The sequence below is a fragment of the Myotis yumanensis genome, unplaced genomic scaffold, assembly GCF_028538775.1.
Source record: "Myotis yumanensis isolate MYYU_CA2020_CCGP unplaced genomic scaffold, mMyoYum1.0.hap1 SCAF_1, whole genome shotgun sequence".
Classification (NCBI taxonomy): Eukaryota; Metazoa; Chordata; class Mammalia; order Chiroptera; family Vespertilionidae; genus Myotis; species Myotis yumanensis.
In genome coordinates this window covers 78,995,244-79,017,669 of record NW_027223752.1, presented here as the reverse complement: position 1 = coordinate 79,017,669, position 22,426 = coordinate 78,995,244, and the positions used below count along the sequence as shown (strand labels likewise).

The 22,426-nt window shown below is 44.7% G+C and overlaps 1 protein-coding gene across 1 annotated transcript in view; it reads left to right on the top strand.

Moving 5' to 3' along the window:
• The first annotated feature begins 5,447 nt into the window (after positions 1–5,447).
• AVEN (apoptosis and caspase activation inhibitor) overlaps positions 5,448–22,426 on the top strand; it is a 170,869-nt gene continuing 153,890 nt past the window's right edge. Inside the window, exon 1 of the mRNA XM_070425574.1 lies at positions 5,448–5,718. Coding sequence (XP_070281675.1) covers positions 5,479–5,718 — 240 coding nt within the window. The 5' untranslated portion in view covers positions 5,448–5,478. The remainder of the gene's footprint in view (positions 5,719–22,426) is intronic.

Sequence of the window (22,426 nt, the reverse complement as noted above, 5' to 3'; positions counted from 1 at the left end):
TATGGCACTGAAGATATTGTCTTGTAACAGAATCCAGATTCCCCCACCTTCCTCATCTTACACCCTTCTTTTTCACATCCCAACCAATGCAGTTCAATTTACCTATGAAATATTTCTTTTATTGGTCCCTTTCCATTCCTGCTGCTACCACACTGGTCCAGTCTCCTGTTATCTTATACCAATAACTTCTTGGTATCACCAACATCCAAAAGCTGGCAAAGTAAATCCCAAGTGCCAGGTCACCAGACACAGACTCATCAGAACCTGAAAAGACCAAAGTTACTTTATACCCTACAATTAACTGGGCAAATGCCATCGCAGACTGTCTTCCAGTTGTCAGTACTAAGCTGTGAAGTGCAAGAATTTGCTTCTTCCCTCGTTCCCTCCCTTTCTCCCTCCTTTCAATCAATATTTATTGACTGTCTATTACAGTAATGGCGAACCTTTTGAGCTCAGCATGTCAGCATTTGGAAACCCTAACTTAACTCTGGTGCCATGTCACATATAGAAATTTTTTTGATATTTGCAACCATAGTAAAACAAAGACTTATATTTTTGATATTTATTTTATATATTTAAATGCCATTTAACAAAGAAAAATCAACCAAAAAAATGAGTTCGTGTGTCACCTCTGACATGCGTGTCATAGGTTCGCCATCACTGGTCTATTATGTGATAGACTCTAATGCTGGGGATACTATGGACAAGACCCTAGTGGGGGTATAGATAAATATCTGGGGGGTTGGTTCTGCATGCCATAGGGCACATGTGAAGGGTATCTAACCCAGTCAAGTGATGGTGAGGAGAACACACCCTGAGGAAAAAATTTCCAAGCCAAGACTTGAAACATGAATGGGCTTTAGCTAGGCAATAGGGGCGGGGTGGAGTTGGGGAAGAATGTTTAGGCCCCACAAGGGAAGAGCTTGTTTGTAAGCCCAGAGGCAAAAGGAGGCACCAAGTACTAGGAAGCCTGAGATGTGAGAGGTGAGCCTAGAGTGGTTGAGGGTGGGGTGAGGAGGGACAGGAGTGGACCTGAGAGACAAGTCTGCTTTCTGGGAGAACTGTGTCAGCTATTTCCAGACTCCTCCCCCGCCACCCCCCACCCCCCCAACCTGCTCTGAAGGTGGTCCCAACATCCATGGTTCTGGGTAGACATAATAAAATGAACTGACTGCTTGATGAGTTGTTCTAATCAAGTCTTCAAAATAGAAATAATTGGTGTTTTGGAAGGATTTAATTCCCACTTAATTTTAGTGAGCAATTTATAACAGATAAATTGAGTGCATATCCTCTCTGATCTGATTCTTTATTTGCAAAAATAAGGAAATTTGACTATAAAATCTAAGATGCCTACATTTCTATGGTTTTGTATTTTACATAACATGATGGTTAATTGTATTTGTCGACTTGATTAGGCTATGGTACCCAGTTGCTTGGTCAAACAGCCATGTAGATGTTGCTGTGAAGGCATTTTTTAGATGTGAATAACATTTAAGTCAATAGGCTTCAGGTAAAGCAGATTACCCTTCAGAATGTGGGTGAGCCGCATCCAATCAGTTGAAGGCCATAAGGGAAAAGACTGAGGTTTGCCAAAGAGGAAGGAATTCTGCCTCCAGACTCAAGACTATGGCACTGACTCCGGCTGGAATTCTAGCCCTCTGTCCTGCACTGCACATTTCAGACTTGCTAGCCCCCACAGTTGCACGAACCTATTCTTTAAAAATTTCTTCCTCTATCTCTCTCTCTGATAAGCAGAATAAACATGTTGATACACGGAAGAGCAGTTCATTTAGAGTGGCAGCAACATCTCATAATTATACAACTGAACCTGGCATTGGGAGCTTCAGGTTCAAATCACAGCTTTGAGCTATGACTTTCAGCATATTACTTAACCTCTCTAAATTTCAGACTCACACTTTTAAGGTGGGGATAATAAAGAGTCATTACCTCGTAGGAATATTTTAAGGATTAAATGAGATAATCCGTGTTAAGTGTTTCTCAAAGTGCCTGACACGGTAATATTCATTACAAAGCAGCAAGCAATCTGGCAGGAAGGACATCAGGAATGGCTGTGGGAATGGACCGAAGGCCTGGTCTATTAGGGGACAAAGTGGGATGAGACAGTGAGGCAGTACTTGGTGTTTGAGATACTTTGTGGTGCAAGTGATGTGTTTCCCTTCAGTTTGTGTAGCTGGTGTTCTTCTAGGGGCAGAGCAAATTGTTCCCAACCAGCAAAACAGAACAACGGGCTAACACAGTCTTCCTCAAAGTCTGCTCATTAAGACTATTTCAAGATGCTTGATTGAAAAAAAAAATGGTTCCATTATCAGTAAGTTGAGAAAATGCCATATCCTATATAATAAAGGCATAATATGCAAATCGACTGAATGGTGGAACAACCTGTTGGCGGGAGGCGGGGCTGGCGCGAGCAGGCAGCGCCAGGCCAGCCAAGGTAAGTGCGGGGGGATGGGGGGGGGGCGGGGAGGGGATGGCGATAGGGGGGGCAGCAGTGACCAGCGGCTCCTGCACAACCCCTACTGGGGATCGAGCCCACAACCCTCAACTGGGAATCGAACCGTCATGGATTGATGCTCAACCACTGAGCAACATTGGCCAGGCTCAGATAACTTTTATTGCAGCATATTGTCATATTGTTTTATTATTATTGTCTAATTTTATTATTTATTTACTTATTTAAATCCTCACCTGAGGGTATTTTTCCACTGATTTTTAGAGAGAGTGGAAGAAAGAGGGAAAGACAGAGAGGAATATCAGTGTGAGAGGAACATGTCGATTAGTTGCCTCCTGTGCACACCCTGACCTAGGCTGGGGCAGGGGATGAGCCTGCAACCAAGGTACATGCCCTTGACAGGAATCGAACCTGGGACCCTATGGTCCACGGGCCGAAGCTCTCTACCCACTGAGTCCAACCAGCTAGGGCTATTGTTGTCTAATTTATAAATTAAACTTTATCTTAGGTCTGTAGATACAGTGTATAGGGTTCAGTACTATCCCCAGTTTCAGGCCTTTGCTGGGGTCTGGAACACATCCCCTGTTCATAAGGGGGACAACTGAGTGGTAGAGGCTGGGATCCTCTTAAACACTAATGCACAGGACAAGCTACCACCACAAAAAATGATCTATCTCTAAATATGCCCAAGTTAAGAAACTCTTGATTTCTGCTGATGTCTGGCATGAGGTTTATATGTGGATGTTCACCTTGATGAGAGCCCAAATCTGTGGTGTGCGTGCAACTTAACAACCTGTTTCTGCCTCCACCCCCAACAAAGCCGATTGGCAGAAATTTGCCAATTTCTGTGGTGTAACAGTTTCCACTGTGGCCCATTTCAAGATATCAACTTTATGTCACTGACCATAGAATTAGGAAGAGACAATGTACCAAACCATTATCAGTTCTGGCCACACAAGGGGGACAGGTTGTCCACTGGATTCTTAAAAAATAATATTCATATCCATCTGTATCTCCTGTTAGCTCCTTTATGGTGTGCAGAGAAAAGGATACAATTCCCTCTACTCTTCTCATTTTCCTGTTGTTTTAGTGTTTCTCTAGAGGTAGGATTACTTAATTTGAGTTTAACATGGGAATGAATAAATCCTGAACACCATGGTAAGTCTTAATTTTACAAGCAGAGACAAGGGGAATAAAAGGGGGGCGGGGAGGGGAAATAGAGCCTGGAGGAATAAATAAAAAGGGAAAGGCTGGAGAAGTGTAGGGAGGGAAAGAATAAGAAAAAATGTAGAAATAAGTGTCTACTGTTAAGAAAAAAAAAAAAGCAGCAACACAGAAAAATGCAGAATTAAAAAATACTATTATCCTGCCCTGCTAGCGTGGCTCAGTGGTTGAGCATCGACCTAAGAACCAGGAGGTCATGGTTCAATTCCAGGCCAGGGCACATGCCCTGGTTGTGGACTCCATCCCCAGTGGGGGGCGTGCAGGAGGCAGCCAATCAATTATTCTCTCTCACCATTGATGTTTCTATCTCTCTCTCCCTCTCTCTTCATCTCTGAAATCAATAGAAATATATTTAAGAAATACTATTATCCTGACATTCTCTCCTGCATTCCCTCTCTTGACTAATGGCATCAACTACTTGGTCATTCAAGCCAGAAACCTGGGCATCAGTCCTAACTTCTCATCCCCCTGACCTTCCCACTTACAATTGGACACGAAGTCCTGTTAATTCTCCCATCTCCTTTCTGTCCCTATTATCTGCCTCCTTGGCGCTCAACATAATTCAGGCCCTATTTGTGGCCTACATTTTCCCACTGATTTCCAAATGCCTTTGCCTAGAATTCTAATTCTCCTCCACAGAATATCAACCAGGCAAACTCCTGCTCAACCCTCAGGCCCTGGCTTAAGGGTCTATTTCTCATGAAGCCTTGGGCAACTCCTCACTTAGATGTAGGTTAAATTTTCCTCCCTGGCCCTTCACCTTGAACCACTCACTGTACTCAGCACACTTCTGCAATCATCTGTTTACAGCAGTATTTTTCTTGTGGGAAGTGAGCTATTCGAGGGCAGTTGTTGTTTTTTTAAGTCCTTGGTTTTATTTCATGTGGTTTCTGTAATACAAAGTTAAAAATGACTCCCATGTACCCTTATAACTAATTGCCCTTCTTCGCCTTGGTTAAAAATATAGACTGATCCATAAAATGGACTACTATTTAGGTATAAAAGAAACCAAACATTAAATAATGAGTCTCAAAAAATTTCTGCTGAATAAGTGAAACACTCGAATAGACAGCGGTGAGTGAGAATGCTAGCTCCCCGCGGCCCAGCCCTGTCACACCAGGCGAGCTCAGGTCGCTAGGCTTGTTTCCTCACATGCAAATGCGGGTGACGGGCTGTGAGCGGGGTCTCAGGCTCCTGTGCTCAGTCAGGGTGAGCTACAGCGGTTACTCCGCAGGCTTCCTCCTGAGGACTCCAGTTTGGTGCCGATCTCCCCCCTGCTAGCTGCTGGCTGCAGTGCGCACCCACCTCCCCCCAGACACCCACCCCCTTTTCCTCCACACCTGCTCGTGAACCCCGAGCTCAGTCCATTTAAAATCATATTCATTCTTAATAATCAGATTAAACTGCAAAAGTAGTTTTATGCAAATACACCCATATTTGTGTGTGTGTGTGTATATATATATATATATACATACTTTTTTACAAAAACGAGTTTATATTATACGAACTGTTCCATAACCTGCCCTTTCACTGTCCCTCCCCCATTCCCACCCCGTCCCCACTGCGGCTCCCCCTGGTCGGGCCTCCCTCGGAGCCCCCGGCCCTCCCCGAGCCCAGCTCCCGCCCCACCGGCCCGGCCCGGGCCGCCCCGCCCCCGCCCCGAGCTCCGTCCCGGCCCGGACGCCGCGCTGCGGCCACCGGGCCCCTCGCGGCAGCTTCCGGTGGGGCGCGGCGTCTCCGCGTGGCCCGGCTCCGGCGCGCTCAGCACCGCCGGCCGCGGCCAGATGCAGGCGGACCGCGGAGCTCGGGGCGGCCACGGACGCCGGCCCGGCCGCGACCGGCCCGGCGGAGATCGCGACCGCGAGAGGGCGGGGGCCGCGGCGGCGGCGGCGGCGAGAGGCGGCGGCGGGGACGGAGGCGGCCGCCGGGGCCGCGGTCGGGGCTTCCGCGGCGGCCGTGGACGAGGCGCCCCGCGGGGCGGACGCCGGGAGCAGGGAGGCCGCGGCGCCGGAGCCAGAGCGCCGGTAAGAGGCGAAGGTTCGGGGAGTCGGGACCGGGCTGGTGGGGTCCGGGTCGCGAGCCAAGAGCCGTGACTGGCGTCCTGGGCGCGCGCGCGGGGACGGCGGCCGCGCCTGCGCGGGGCGGGGCGGGGCGGGGAGCGCGCGCCGGGCGTGCACGTGGCGCCTCCTGCCCCCCCTCTCCGCCGGGTTGGCCCGGACTCGGTCCGTGGGCTTTCCCGCCGGTCCAAGGGGTCCCGGGACCGTAGTGCAGAACCCAGGGCCCGAGGCGGTGTCGGGGCTCAAGCCTAGGGGGCGGGTTGGGTTCGGTGGGTGTCAGTGTGAGTGGGTGGGAGTGAGGCCAGGGCGTGGTCTCCAGGACTTAACGCTTGGGCAGCCTTACCTACAGGGAGACGGTCCTGCTATTAGGAGAGAAGGGATTTTTAAATTTATTTTTCAGTCTGTTGTGTTCACTGTGCTATGCCTGGCACACAGTAGGCACATAATAAATGTTTATAGAATGAAAGAATGGCCGGATGGACTGGACTCGTACTACTTGGGGATGGGATCAGATGCATAGTTCTCTCTCTCTCTTTAAAGTGTAGTACGTAGTTCTCTTTTATTATATGTATGTAGGAATCAGGCCACTGGCCTTTGTCTTTTTGCATTTTCAATCAATAAGTGTTTCAGCAATCAGGGCTGAATTTTAATAGCGATATGATCGGTCTGTCATTGTAACATTCATAAGGAAAGTTCTTAGAGATCACGGCAGGGAATGATATGGACAAACTGCTACTCTACTGATATCCCAGCTAAAGGAGTTAGATTACTGTCTTTTTGTGAGCTGTTCTGTTATTTTAACATTTATAGTACAGAACTGCCTTTATGTTTTGAATTCTCATGTGCATAGGTAAAAAAAATTTCTGTATTGAGGCAAAATTTCCTATAACTGAATTATTTGCTATATCTTCAGGGCACAGTAAGTAAGACGTCCCTGAAGATAGTTGTATACAGAAATACAGAGTTGGAAAAAGATTTCAAGTGTAACATACTTAACCTTGTTAAGGTCAAGGTAGGTAAGAAGTAAAATATGAGTGAGGTATGAAGTAATACCCAGTGCCAGCTTATCAGGGAATGAGGGAAACTCAGGTCAATTTAGTGTGCACATGTTACCTTTATAACAACATTACTTATATATACATATAACTGTATATAACTATAATAACTTTATTTTTAAAGCAGCCTAAAGTTATTTAAACAACTTCATGTATACGTATATATGTAACATCTTCAATTTGACAGGTTAACAGACTTGCCTACTGTCATAGCTGGTGGCAGAACTGGGATTTATACTGAGTTGCCCTGGACTCCACTACATTTTATCTCTTAATTTTTGTGAACCAATCACCACTTTACTGAAAACAAAGTAGACACTCCTTGTCTACAGGGATCATGTTTTAACTAGAGGCCTGGTGCACAAAATTTGTGCACTCAGGGTGGGGGAGGTCCCTCAGCCTGGTCTGTGCCCTCTCCCAGTCTGGGAGCCCTTGGGGGATGTCTGACTGATGGCTTAGGCCCACTCCCGTCACTGCACTCGACCAGCTTCTGGCTGAGCAGCGCTTCCCCTGTGGGAGCGCACTGACCACAAGGGCACAGCTCCTGCACTGAGCATCTGCCCCCTGGTGGTCAGTGTGTGTCATAGCTTTGGGCCGAAACTGGCTCTGATATCCCCCTAGGGGTCCTAGATTGCAAGAGGGCACAGGCCAGGCCGAGGGACCCCACCTGTGCACGATCGGGGCCAGAGAGGGACGCGGGAGGTTGGCCAGCCAGGGAGGGGCTGCGGGAAGCTCCAGAGTGTTTCTGGCCCATCTCACTCAGTCCCGATCGGCGGGACCCCAGCAGCAAGTTAACCTACTGGTTGGGGCGTCAGCGTCTGCCCCCTGGTGGTCAGTGCACATCATAGGGAGCAGTTGAACAGCCTTAGCATATCATTAGCATATTACACTTTGATTGGTTGAACGGCCCACCAGATGACCAGACACTTAGCATATTGGGCTTTTATTATATAGGATAGAAATTGTAGTAATGGTTCTTTTGGGACTTACTGAAGTGTCTGTTGCAAAGGCCTTTAATAACAACTGTCTTTACCTCGTTAAAGTGAGTGAATGAAGGTGCTTCTGTTGTATTTATCTGTGTTGAACTAAATTGAGTAAAACGACGGTCTATCATTTAGAGGATGAATAATATTCTTTTCATTTATGCTAATGTTGTAACCCTTTCTGTTAAAGTTTTAGGCTTTATCTTTTTTGGCATGTTTTTTAAAATTCCATCTTATATTTTCTTTTAGGAGTTTCTCACTTCACAGTTTGATTCAATGTGTTACACATGGTGTGGCACAGTGCCTGGGGCATAAATAACAGTTGCAGCCCCCACCACTTCTATCACTGTTACCACCACCATCGTATTTTTTGGGGGGGGGGTGGGGGTGGGCGATGGGGAGGAAAAGGCACTGGCATGCTCTCAGGAGGGAGCGCGCCCCACCATCGTGTTTTCAGGCAAAGCTGGCTGAAGAGATGTGGGAAAGATTATTCCTTCATTTTGGTTTGGGTTAGTGACCTGTAAGGTCCCTTCCACATTCAGATTCTGAAGTACTGTTCACATTTAGGCTTGCCAACAATAATGTTATTGGTGCCTAAAGATTAAATGGGACAAGATAGATGGCCTACCTGAGACCTTGTTCTCACATCCCATTGTGCCAAAAATGGAGATTAATTGAAATGATCAGAAAGAAAAAAAATCATAATAGAGTTTTAGCTATGTATAAGGACTAGGTGCCTAACTCTGGAATTTAGTACTGTTTACATACAGCCTTTGCTTTCTGTATTTAGACCCATCACGGCACATACATGGCTTGTAAATGGAAAACAAGACAAAATAAAACTAGATAAAAAAACTTCTAAGTACATAATACTCCAAGGTAACTTAGTTGAGCACATAGCATCTGCGAGTCTCTTGCTCCTAAATCAGTCCTTCTGCAGATGGTACGAACCCAAAGCCTGCAGAGTGTGAGTAAGCATCCTATATAATAAAAGCCTAATATGCTAAGTGTCTGGTCGTGCAGTCATCTGTTCAACCAATCAAAGCGTAATATGCTAATATTATGCTAAGGCTGCTCAACAGCTCACTATGTTGTGCATTGACCACCAGGGGGCAGACAGTCACCTAGTCAACCAGTTGCTATGATGTGCACTGACCACCAGGGGGCAGACGCTCTGACCAGTAGGTTAGCTTGCTGCTAGGGTCCGGCTGATCGGGACTGAGCAAGATGGGCCGGACATGCCCTGGAGCCCTCCTGCAGTCCCTCCCTGGCTAGCCAACCTCCTGTGTCCCTCCCCGGCCCCAATCGTGCACTGGTGGGGTCCCTCGGCCTGGCCTGCACCCTCTTGCAGTCTGGAACCTCTCGGGAGATGTTGGAGAGCCGGTTTTGGCCCAATCTCGCAGGCCAGGCCAAGGGATCCCACTGGTACATGAATTCATGCACTAGGCCTCTAGTATATCATAAAACTAACTAGAGGCCCGGTGCACAAAAATTTGTGCACTGGGGGAGGGGTCCCCCAGCCCGGCCTGTGCCCTCTCACAGTCTGGGACCCCTCGGGAGATAATGACCTGCTGGCTTAGGCCTGCTCCCGGGTGGCAGAGGGCAGGCCCAATCCCTAAGTGCAGCCCCTGGTCAGGCTCAGAGCAGGGCCGATTGGGGAGTTGGGGCGCTACCCCCGTCATGCACAGAGCAGGGCGGATCAGGAGGTTGCAATGCCACCCTCAGTCACTTTCAGGGTAGACTGATTGGGGGGTTGGGGCACCGCCCCCTGTTACACTCAAGGCAGGGTCGATGGGGAGGTTGCGGCGCCACCCCCTGTCACGCACAGAGCAGGGCCGATCAGGGGGTTGGGGTGCTGCCCCCTGTCACTCACAGAGCAGGGCCCATCAGGGGGGTTGGGGCGCTGCCCCCTGTCACACACAGAGCAGGGCCAATCAGGGGGTTGGGGTGCTGCTCCCTGTCACTCACAGAGCAGGGCCAATCAGGGGGTTGGGGCGCTGCCCCCTGTCACTAACAGAGCAGGGTCCATCAGGGGGGTTGGGGCGCTGCCCCCTGTCACTCACAGAGTAGGGCCGATAGGGGAGTTGGGGCACCGCCTCCTGTCACACACAGAGCAGGGCCCGTGGGGGGCGGGGGGGGGGTTGGAGCGCTGCACCCTGTCACACACAGAGCAGGGCCGATCAGGGGGTTGGTGTGCTGCACCCTGTCAAACACAGAGCCGCAGGGCAATCGGGGGATTGGGGAGCTCCCCCCTATCAGGCACAGAGCAGGGCAGATAGAGAGGTTGTGGCCCCGCCCCCTGTAACACACAGAGCCGCAGGGCGATCAGGGGGTTTGGGCGCTGCCCCCTGTCATGCTGATCCTGGTGCCGGGAGGCCTCGCTGCTCTGCTGATCCCGGTGCTGGGAGGCATATTACCCTTTTACTATATAGGATAGAGGCCTGGTGCACGGGTAGGGGCCGGCTGGTTTGCCCTGAAGGGTGTCCTGGATCAGGGTGGGGGTCCCCACTGGGGTGCCTGGCCAGGCTGGCTGAGGGGCTGAGGGCTGTTTTCCCGCTGGCAGTTGACTAAAAGCTCCCAACCGCTCCTTGTTTTCTTTCTTTCTTTTTTTTTATTCTGGGCCAGCTTTAGCTCTGAGGCCTCGCTGCTGAAAACATGGATACAATGTTGCGGTCCGGGGTTGACTGACAGCCGGTTTTGTTTAGCTTCTTATTTGCAACATAGTAATAGTTGCTTAGAGTTGCAGTTGAGAGTCCGGCAAGTGAGGCGGGGAATGTTGGAGCCTGCAGTCCCTGGAGGAAGCAAGCCTCCCTGCTCGCTTCAGTGCATGGCTGCCGGCCGCCATCTTGGCTGACAGTTAATTTGCATAAGGATACGCTGATTAGCCAATGGGAAGGGTAGCGGTCGTACGCCAATTACCATGTTTCTCTTTTATTAGTGTAGATTATCTTCATTGAGTACCCACTGGGAGCATGAGGTACTTGATGCAATGTATACTTAAAAAATTTTTTTTATTAAAAAAAACCCCCAGATACTGGGGTTTGTTAGTATTATATTCATCTTTTTGATGAGCTATTAGCAAAGAGAAAGTCAAGGCCTATTGGCTTTCCTTGGAATTTCCCCCCCTCTTTTCCTCCTTATAGTTAATGATAGTAATTTACAATTATTGAGCACTTGGTATGAGATGAGAAAACTTAGGCACAGTTAAGTAACTCACAGTGAGGAGAGGTTAAATAATTTATCCTTTATCACTCAGCCAGCAAATTGCAAAGCCTGGATTCAACCCAGGCATTTTGGTTTGAGGACCTGTTCTTTCAATGACTACCCTAACTTGCCTCTGTAGTGACTTTGAGATTTGAAAAGGGGGATGTGTGGAGGACTGTTGAGTGATGCTTTTCACATACCTGTTTTTTCCCCGATGTTTCGATATGGTTATAAGGCTTTAAGGTAATACTGATACCATCTTCAGTTATTGTGGATGTCAGATCTTAGCTTTTTTGCTCCATATCTATATGGCAGCTGCTTTTAATCATCTATAATAATAAAAGGGTAATATGCTAATTAGACCAAACGTCCTTCCGAACGTCATTCTGGACGACCTTCCTGATGAAGCTGGGGCCAGAGGGAAGCCAGCCGGGATCCCAGGTACCTGCAGGCGGCTGGAGGGAAGCCAGCCTGGATCCTGGGTGCCTGCGGGTGGCCCAAGGAGGGAAGCAGCCTGAATCCCGGGTGCCTGCTGGCAGCCGGAAGAGGGAAGCAGCCCAGGTCCCGGGTGCCTGCCAGTGGCCAGAGGAGGGAAGCCTGGGTCCTGGGTGCTGGAGGGAAGCCGGTGCCGGCAGCCAGGGGAAGGAAGGCCTACTCTTCCAGATATTTTGTGCATCGGGCCTCTAGTCTGTATATATAAAAGCCTAAGTGACCAAACGACCAGTCAACCAGCTGCTACGATGCGCACTGACCACCAGGTGACAGATGCTCAATTCAGGAGCTGCCCCCTGGTGGTCGATGTGCTCCCACAGAGGGAGTGCCGCTCAGCCGACCAACAGGCACCAGATGCAGGGCTCATGGTTGGCTGCCGCAGCCTGGAGACCGCAGCAGAGTGGCAGCGAGCCTACTGAGTGGCAGTGGTGGCTGCAGGTGTAGTGGGGCGGGGATAAGCAGGAGCAGCAGGCAGTAGCGTCAGGCGGCGTTGGACTGCTGGTTTCAGCCCGATCCCCGCAGGCTACGCCAAGGGACCCCACTGGTGCACAAATCTGTGCACTGGGCCTCTAGTGTTTTAATAATTTACTAGAGGCCTGGTGCATGAAATTTGTGCATTTGGAGGGTGTCCCTCAGCCCGGCCTGCGCCCTCTCGCAGTCTGAGAGCCCTCGGGGGATGTCCGACTGCTGTGGAGATGGGAGCGGCTCCTACCACCGCTGCTGCACTCGCCAGCTGTGAGCTTGGCTTCTGGCTGAGCAGCACTCCCCCTGTGGGAGCTCACTGACCACTAGGGGCGGCTCCTGTGTTGAGCGGGATCAGGCCGAAACCGTTTCTCCAACATCCCCCGAGGGGTCCTGGATTGTGAGAGGGCGCAGGCCAGGCCGAGGGATCCCACCGGTGCATGATCAGGGACACAGGAGGTTGGCCAGCTGGGGAGGGACCATGGGAGGGCTCCAGGTTGTGTCCTGCCCGTCTTGCTGAGTACCGATCGGCCGGACCCCAGCAGCAAGCTAACCTACTGGTCGGAGTGTCTGCCCCCTGGTGGTCAGTGCACATCATGGTGACTGGTCGACCGGTTGACTGTCTGTCCCCTGGTGGTCAGTGCACATCATAGTGAGTGGTTGAGCGGCCTTAGCATATCATTAGTATATTATGCTTTGATTGGTTGAATGGATGACCAGACATTTAGCATATTAGGCTTTTATTATATAGGATGTCTAATAAAAGATAAGGTAGCTATTTATAGCTGCATTAAGGAAGGTAGTAATTCGAGGCATTTTTTCCTGACCAAACTTTTGCTTTGCAAACAATAGTGTAAACCCTTTGCCTGAGGATTTGACATTTGACATTTTTATTGCTACCATTTCACTCAGTAAAAGGAATCTTTGACTTTGATGTTCAAGTTTACTATGAACCTGGAAGAAGACAGATGTCAAATCAAAGTTGCTGGCAGGTTTCTAAGGCACTTGCCCCTTCATTGTTGCTGGAAGGAGTCACCCTTATAGTGTCAGACAGATTAAAAGCTCAAACTAAATGAGCTTGCTTTCTTTTCTTTTCTTTCCTTCCTTCCTTCCTTCCTTTCTTCCTTCCTCCCTTCCTCCCTCCCTCCCTTCCTCCCTCCCTCCCTCCCTCCCTCCCTCCCTCCCTCCCTCCCTCCCTTCCTTCCTTCCTTCCTTCCTTTCTTTCTTTCTTTCTTCCTTTCAAGAAAGAATGAAGTACTTTTGGTTAAAAGCTGAATGTGCTTAAGTATCCCCCCCAAAATTTCTTTAAGATTAGCTCTTCAAAACCCATGAAATTGACTCTCCTGTTGCAAAATGCTGCTCAGACACTGTAATGTTTTGGCATCCTTATCCTTTCTAGTGTGTACCGTTTTGAGGTTTGTTTTTCTTACCATCATTTCACTTACATATTTCCATTATTTTTAAAAAATATATATTTTTATTGATTTTTTACAGAGAGGAAGGGAGAGGGATAGAGGGTTAGAAACATCGATGAGAGAGAAACATTGATCAGCTGCCTCCTGCACGCCCCCTACTGGGGATCAAGCCTGCAACCAAGCCCTTGACCGGAATCAAACCCGGGACCTTTCAGTCCACGGCCTGACACTCTATCCACTGAGCCAAACCGGTCAGGGCCATATTTCCATTATTGATACAGCTAACTGGTTCTTAAAACTTTCTGCTTGTATTCTGCCTGAACTATTTTTGATAAATTATGTATGATGCTGTACTTTAACATTTCTATCTAACATTTTAAGTCAATGGTTCAGATAGTGTCAGATAATAAAATTTCCAGCATATTGTATATATATAGACATATTAAATGGAACCATCACATCATTGCTATTACATAGTCACCATCATTCATTTAAGAATCACATTCAACTCTTTACCAGTGAGAAGATTTACATTATTCCTTATTCCTTTTAACTTGTGTTTTTAAAAAAATTTATCTTTATTGTTGAAAGTATCATAGATGTCTCCTTGCCCTCCCCCCCACTGATCTCCTCTACCCTGCCCCCGCCCCCCCCCCCCCCCAGACCTTCACCACACTATTGTCTGTGTCCATGGGTTATGCAAATATGCACATAATTAGCTTGTGTTTCAATTCTGCATCTCCTACGGAACTTAATTCAATGTAATATACAGGATGGGGCAAAAGTACGTTTACAGTTATGAATATGGAAAATAACAATGATTAATAAACTAGAGGCCTGGTACACGAAATTCATGCACAGGGAGCGGGGGTGGGGGTGTCCCTCAGCCCAGCCTGCACCCTCTCCAATCTGGGACATCCTTCTCACAATCCGGGACTGCTGGCTCCTAACCACTCGCCTGCCTGCCTGATTGCCCCTAACTGCTCCCCTGCCGGCCTGATTGATGCCTAACTGCTCCCCTGCTGGCATGATCGTCCCCAACTGCCCTCCCCTGCTGGCCCGATTGCTTCCAACTGCCCTTCCCTGCTGGCTTGATTGACCCCAACTGCCTTCCCCTACAGGGCTAGGGGACAGGGGGACTCCATCTGGATGAGGCAGGGCTGAGGGGACTGGGGACTCCAGCTGGATGAGGCAGGGCTAAAGGGACGGGGAGACTGAGGCTGGATGAGGCGCGTGGTGCCTGCTGCCCCCCGGTGTGGCTGAGGGGACTGGGGGAATCCGGCTGGATGAGGTGGGGCTGAGGGGACTGGGGGACTCAGGCTGGATGAGGCGGGGCTAAGGGGACTGGGTGCTGCCATCTTGTGGCTGTGGGCACCGCCATCTTCTGAGGGTGTGACAGTCAATTAGCATATTCCCTCTATTGGCTGTCGGTGCTGCCATCTTGTGAGGTGTGATGGTCAATTAGCATATTCCCTCTTTATTAGATAGGATAATATAAAAATAAACTTTTGCATACTCATAACTGTAAACCTACTTTTGCCCTACCCTGTATTTTTTAGCTCAAAAATATTTTAGTGATCACCTTTTCTGCTTCTTTGTAACAAGTTTTGATTAAAAACATGTTTTATAACCTTAGATATATTTTTTCTTTATATTGAGTTAAGAGTACATTGATTAATATAGTTTATTTTGATTAGCAATTATTACACATAAAGGTAATTTTATTGTAAATGTTCTTATTTTCCCTAGTGAATTTACTAAGGTATCCATAGATGAAAATTACTTATTGCCTGGATGAGACAGGATTCAGTGTCATTTGTTTTCCTAATTTTTGTTTTTATAGATGTAAGCACTGAAAAACATGGGTAGATTGTAATGGTTGGAGTTTCATTATATGTGTCACTCCATTCTTTGAATACCTTTCTAATTATAGGCAAAAATCATTATTATAAAAAATGTTAATGATCTGTCAACTGTCAACTGGATTAGGCTCTCCTTCAATTTTGTTGAAAGCAGGGAATTGGAAATTATCTTGTTACTCGGTCTTTAGAATTATACTCCCTCAACATCTGTCCCTATATTTAAAATGACTTCTTTGCTTGGGGACTCAGGGAACACACCATAGTCAGAGTGAGAATGGCTGAGAAGGGTTTTTTTTTTCGGGGGGTGGGTCTGGGGGTGGTTTGGGCTATGCACCATTTGCAGACTATGGTTTCCAGGTATTTGTCATCCTTAACAGTCACAGTCTCTGCTTGGATGGAAAATGGCAAGCTCTTAATTTGAGACCACCAGGCTGTGGTTCTTGGAGAATTAGGTCCTAACCCGCTGCTGCTGTTTCCTGTGATTATGTCCCACCGTACTGGGCAGCTGGCCTCTAAAGAGGTCGGGTAGCTCATTTGGTCCTAACCGCACCACAGCACAACTTTCTAGCCTTTTTTAGAAATTAAGTTATTGTAAAGGTGTTTTCTGTTCAGATGGCACTGTTCCCAGATGCACTTTGAAATAACAAAGGAAGAATTAAAGACCATACTGACACAATTATTTCAATTTTATAGAAGCTACCGATTAACTTATTGGGGCATTAGATTCATTCCTTTTGAAATTTCATTTTCTTTTGTTAGAAGCCATAGGCGTGGTGTGTGTGTGTGTGTGTTTTGAGGTGCCAAGAGTAAAGGCTTTATGCTTTTATTTTCTTTTGGATGCAAATCAACATTTTGGTTTTGTCTGAAAAAGGAGCACTGGATAGATATATGTTATAGATATTTCACTTTTGAGTGGATTTTGTCAGAGGATGTTGAAAAAAATACAAACCGATATGCTTAATTTTATCCGGATGTTGCTAGGATGATGTTTTTAGAATTTGACCAACCTGATGTCAGTCAGCCTTAACTTGCTAAAAAGACAATTTTTGTAAAGAACACCGCTCCCAGGGGTGCTTTCCTTACCGGCCATTGGTATGTGCACCCAGGATGAAAATGAAAAACTACATAGGAGACTGATAGAGTTACCTGTTGTACACTAACAGCCCCACATTTGTGTCCTCTTGCTATTAAGTACTGATATAAATATATCTGATCCCTATTTTTTTTATAAAATACGTTTTTATTGATTTTAGAGAGAGAGGAAGGGAGCGGGAGAGAGAGACAGAGAAAGAAACATGGATGAGAGAAACATCACATCCATCAGCTGCCTCCTGCACGCCCCAACTGGGGATTGAGCCCATAATCCAGGCATGTGACCTGTGGGGGAATCCAACTGGTGACCTTTTGGTGGATAGGTCGATGCTCAGCCTCTGAGCTACACCAGCCAGAGCTGATCCCTATTTTTTTTTTTTTTAACACCAAGTCAAACTTATGTTGTAGGATAGTAAACACATTTTAAAAATTTTCAGAGAGGAAGAGAGCGATAGAAACATCAATGATGAGAGAGAATCATTGATTGGCTGCCTCCTGCATGCCCCTTACTGGGAGCATGTGCCCTTGGCCGGAATTGAACCTGGGACCCTTCAGTCCACAGGCTGATGCTCTATCCACTGAGACTAACCGGCTAGAGCAGTAAACACATTTTAATATAATTAATCTAAGCAAAGCATCATTGGGATGACAGGACTGTTACCAAAAATCCATATATTATTGGGTTACCAGTGCTTGTGATTCCTTCATTTTTGTATTTAGCTATGAGAAGTTACTAATGCTGAGAGATTTTGTTAATGGGTGTGTTTTCTGTGAAATAGTCACCATAATTAGATTTCGATCATCTTTGGTATAAAAGGAACAATTACAGCTGCATTTTGGGAAAAATTTAAAATATCTAGTATTCCTTTTCAAAGTCTAATGCAGTGTGAATTTCATTTAAATAGAGGATTTGGAATCTGTGGTTCTGTTGAGTGTGAATCTCAAGTTCACATCCCAGTAGTTAGAATGATATTGAGGAGTAGGCTATTTCACCTTCATGCTTTCTTTTTGCTACAAGGCTGATAATAAAATAACATGTCCTTGTTTAATGTATGGGCTATTCGAGCCTAGTCTTATATTATTGAAGAAGGCTTAACCCCTATTGCAGATTCACAAACTCCAAGTCCTTTCAAAGAAGTTATGAGTATTCTGGGAGCAACGGTTGGTAAAAAATGAGTATTTTCCTAAAGACAAAGCTTGGCTTCCAGTTTTCCCTAACTGTTCTTCACCTAGCTCCCAGGTTATGTTTGAGCTTGCTGTTTCTTTTATATGTCAGTACGATTTTGTAGAACAATTCCTATTAAGTTTTAGAAAGTATTTTTCTCTTCATAGCCAAGAGCAGTGGTTCTCAACCTTCCTAATGCCGCGACCCTTTAAAACAGCTCCTCATGTTGTGGTGACCCCCAATTTCATTGTTACAAATTGAACATAATTAAAGCATAGTGATTAATCACAAAACAATATGTAATTATATATGTGTTTTCCGATGGTCTTAGGCGACCCCTGTGAAAGGGTCGTTCGACACCCAAAGGGGTCGCGACCCACAGGTTGAGAACCGCTGGCCAAGAGAATCATTGAATTAAGAGGTGACCAGAAAACATTGTTTGAAGAGCACATATTTTCCATGCATTGGAAGGAGAAATTAAGCAGCCGAGTTGATTTGTTTTTCATTTTTACAACGTGGAAGTAGACTGAAAGAAAGTGGTTTTTAGATAGACTTGGTGGGGAGCGGGGCTCAGGTTTACACCTCATCTGTTTTCTGCTTGACTTCCTGGTGGGCAGGGAGGGGAGGAGAAGGTGCTGTTGGAACTTGAGGATGAGTGTCCTCTCTGGTGGGTGGCACCATGGTGATCCCAAGCTTTAGTGTTCAACTTGGAGAATTATGGTCAAGGTAGTAGTTCATATAAGTTCATAGACAAATAAATAACCAGGGTATAACTTCTCAGGCCTACTAAGTATTCTGCATTTTGTCTGTCTGTCTTCCTTTTTATTCCCCCCTCCCACCTGTGTTTTTTAAAATCTTTCTTTCAGGGGGAGATATCACACAGTGGTCGATGATGTATATTTTGGAATCTAACAGACTGGTTAGAATCCTACCTCCCAACCCCTCAGATGATCACTTTAGTTTAGTTGGACAGGCCAAGTACCTGTCCCTTTTCCTCCCATCTCTTTTTCCACATAAGCACATACTATATTTTTTTAAATAAAGATTTAAAAAATCTTTAAAAGGAAATGGTAGACATGATGTCACTTTACCCTTAATCACGAATAGTTTAAATAAACACTTAAAAAGTGTATTTCCCCAAAGCAAGGGAAGTTCTTACATAACTGTAGCACAACTGTCAAAATCAGGAAATCAACATTGATTTAATACTATTATCTGTCCTTGCTGAAATTTTGCCCATTGGCTCAGAAACATGCTTTATTGGGCTTTGAATCTTGAGGTAATGACATATAGCTGCAGGAGAATTGGAGACTCATTATGGCAGGTACCATGGCATCCTAACTAGTGTATTTCTCTTACGTTACTGTGGCTGAGTTCTCAGATTCCTGCTTCCTGCTTGTTTTCTCCCCCTCCATCCCCCTACATCGCAGCCTCTAGACTTCTCATGGATTTTACAAGCTACCTGAAATTCTTCTAGTAAATTCCTTTTCTGCTTAAGTTAGCCATAATTCTGTAGTTTGCAACCCGACCTCTACTGTTGTAATTTTTATACTTTCCGTTCACATGCTGAGCTCACATGCCACCTTTCTCCGTGAAGCTTCTGGTTTTCCTCAATTAGCGTCTATTTAGAAAGTATTTAGCAGGTAGGTGGTGCAAGCTAGAGAGAGTGTTTTTAGGCCAGTGATGGCGAACCTATGACATGCATGTCAGAGGTGACACGTGAACTCATTTTTTTGGTTGATTTTTCTTTGTTAAATGGCATTTAAATATATAAAATAAATATCAAAAATATAAGTCTTTGTTTTACTATGGTTGCAAATATCAAAAAAATGTCTATATGTGACACGGCACCAGAGTTAAGTTAGGGTTTTTCAAAATGCTGACACGCCGAGCTCAAAAGGTTCTCCATCACTGTTTTAGGCCGTGTCCTTTTGGGATTTCAGATCAGGAGAATCCTGTCTTGTTTCATTTGCTTTTGATGCATTAGTTGAAGTACCCTCCTCTTGGTGGTTGAAAGCTCAGTAACTAAAAAATTATTGCTCTCCCAAGGGCCAGGTTTACATAAGAGCTTTAATTCACATTGGATTTTATATTTTCCTAGTTCTAAGGCCATTAAACTTTTTGATTTAATGCAGGCAGCAGATTCTCTAAATTGTGAGATTGAAACAGGAATTATAGTACCCAGAGGTTTTAATCTGTAGAATCCCGTTTCACTATTTTATTCTCTTTTTCTGTTTTAAACTCATTTGTTTTATATATTATTCAAGCTTGATTATTTTGTCTATACTTTGTATCTTTGCTACTTTTTACCTTTGAATTCTTTGTCAATCATTAAATAAAGAGATTTTTAAAGAGCTGCTTATATAATTCTGTATTTTTTATTATGATATTTGAAATGCTAGATTCCATAGATAATTTTAGTGTTTATTTTTTTCTTAACTATTTCTTAAACTATTAATAATGAATTGGCAAGAGTAGATTTTTGTTAAATTTAAACTAGAATTTATTTGTAAAAATGTGCTGTGTTTATTCTATGTACAGAATAATAGGATTGGATAATTTTTAAAAAATCTAGCAGGAAAAAATTAAAGTACACCAGCTTTTTAGTAGTACTCCTTTCTACTGTAAAATTAGGGCAGGACTAACTCAGGACAGAGCATTTCTTGTGCCTCATTTTTTTCCCCTCATGCATAATTTTTTTTATTGTTACAGCATTCTAGGTAGAAGATAGGAGCATTATAGGAACACCTTTAAAACCATGGGAAACATAGACAAGTGTCTAGCAGTTAGAGCCATCTAAATTTTTAGCTTAATGATAAAATTCTAGGGTAATAACAGTGATGATACCAAGGCCATTCATTTTGATGATGGCTAAGGTAATTCAGTTTGTGGCAACCAGTACTCTCCTTTTTAGAATGTCTTATGCCTCCATTTTAAAATCATTTTTACTTTTGTTTCTTTTGATAAATGGGAATTGTAGGTTCTTTATTGCTTCAAAGAGATGATGTAAACATAAATTAGGTTGCTTACAAATATTTAAAAAATCCTTATTAGTTTTCTTGGTGCTAAATTTCCTAATGAAACTATATACAGAAAAAAACACTTTAAACATTTTTTTTAAAGTGTTGATCATAGTAAGTATTGGCTGAACTTAGATTCTCTTGGTGGAAGTTGATACAACCAATAAATGAGGCAATTTGACATCAAAATTTAGCCTGTAGCACAGCAATTCTATATTTAGCAGTTTATCTTACTGAACCAATTGGCAAATATAAGTAGACGACTGGTCACAGATGAGTGTTCACTGCATCGTTGTTTAAAATAAGGAAAACCTGGAAACAACTTCCTAAATATCTATCAAGAAGGACTGGTTAAATAAAAGATGGCATGTCTATGCAGAGGAATACCATGCAGCTGTTAAAGAATGGGGTAGATATGGAAAATGTCCAATACCAAGGGAAACACTTCAGAAAAGTTAGTATAGTATCATACCATTTGTGTGAGAAGAAGGTATTCATATGCATAGGATATTTCTGGAAGGCTGTATAGGAAACATGTAGTAGTTACCTTTGGTGATAAGGAGGATGAGGAAACTTCTTTTTTTAATATCTTCTGTACGATTTAAATTTTTATTTTGTTACCATGAACATGCATTACTCATATGTTGAGGAAATCAATTAAACAATAAAACTTAAATTAACTGAAAGTGCTTCTTCAGGGTAGGACCTGAAAGAAATCCTCACATTTAATTGATTATCAGAACCTCCCTGTGAAAAAGGCAGGCAGTATTAAATGTAGTTTTACAGATGAAGAGATAGTAATTGGGTGGACTTAGACATTTTTAAGGGTACAGCCAAATAGTTGGTGATGGGATTGATACTTGAACTCGAGGTTTCTGACGTCTAGATTGAGATTTATTGTTTTTTGTTTATGAATGAGCAAAACAACTAATTCTGAATTGTTAATTCTGAATTGTTTCTTCCTCTCCTAATACAATTATGTACTTTTCATGCTTTCCTATCAAGCATTTCTCTTTTCCTTTCGAATATAGCAAATGGTTAGGCTGTATTGAATTGTAGTTCATCCTTTAGATCTGTTGACTTCAGTTTTTCTAGTTTATTTAATATGTATCTTATTATTCTTTGAGATTGCAACAGGTGCAGTAGTAAAATATGGAGATGGGAATTTAAGGTGTCCACTAAATGACTTAGGAATTGAGACTTCTGCCCAGTACCCTAAAGTCGAGGTGTGTGACTTCACCACACTCTACTTCCCAGACTGTAAAAGTCATGCTCCCATCCCCCAAGTTCTACTTCCTTGAACATATGTTTTAAGTGGGCTATTGTGATATGTGACATTAAAAAGATTTTGAAACTTCCATTTGCCTTTCCTTCTCAAAGTTTTTCTTCCTAAATTGGGGACATTTATAAAAAACAAGTATTAATTCATTCTCATTCTATCACTTATACAACATTTAAATGTGAAAAGTCTTTAAGAGACTACTCAGTTTTAGAATGCCATCTTTATAGCTTGTAATCAATTAAATTATCCTTCTTGATTAAAAAGCTTAAGTGTTAGATTGAGAAATGCTCTGCAAATACACAGTCTGGAAGCTCAAATGGCTTAAAAAATGACTGCAATGGTGATGCTTCATTCCCCCCTTTTATAAAAAACTAAATTTATTGGGGTGACATTGGTTAATAAGATTATATAGTTTCCAAGTGTACAATTCTGTGACACATCATCTGTATATTGCATCATGTGCCTAACACCCAAAGTCAAGTTGCTTTCCATCACTATATATTTGACCTCCTTTACCCTTTACTGTCCCTCCCACCCCACCTTCCCTTTGGAAACCACCACCCTGTGGTCTCTATGATTTTTTTTTTCTTGTTTGTTCATTTGTTGCTTTCAGTTTTATACCCCATATATGAGTGAAATCATA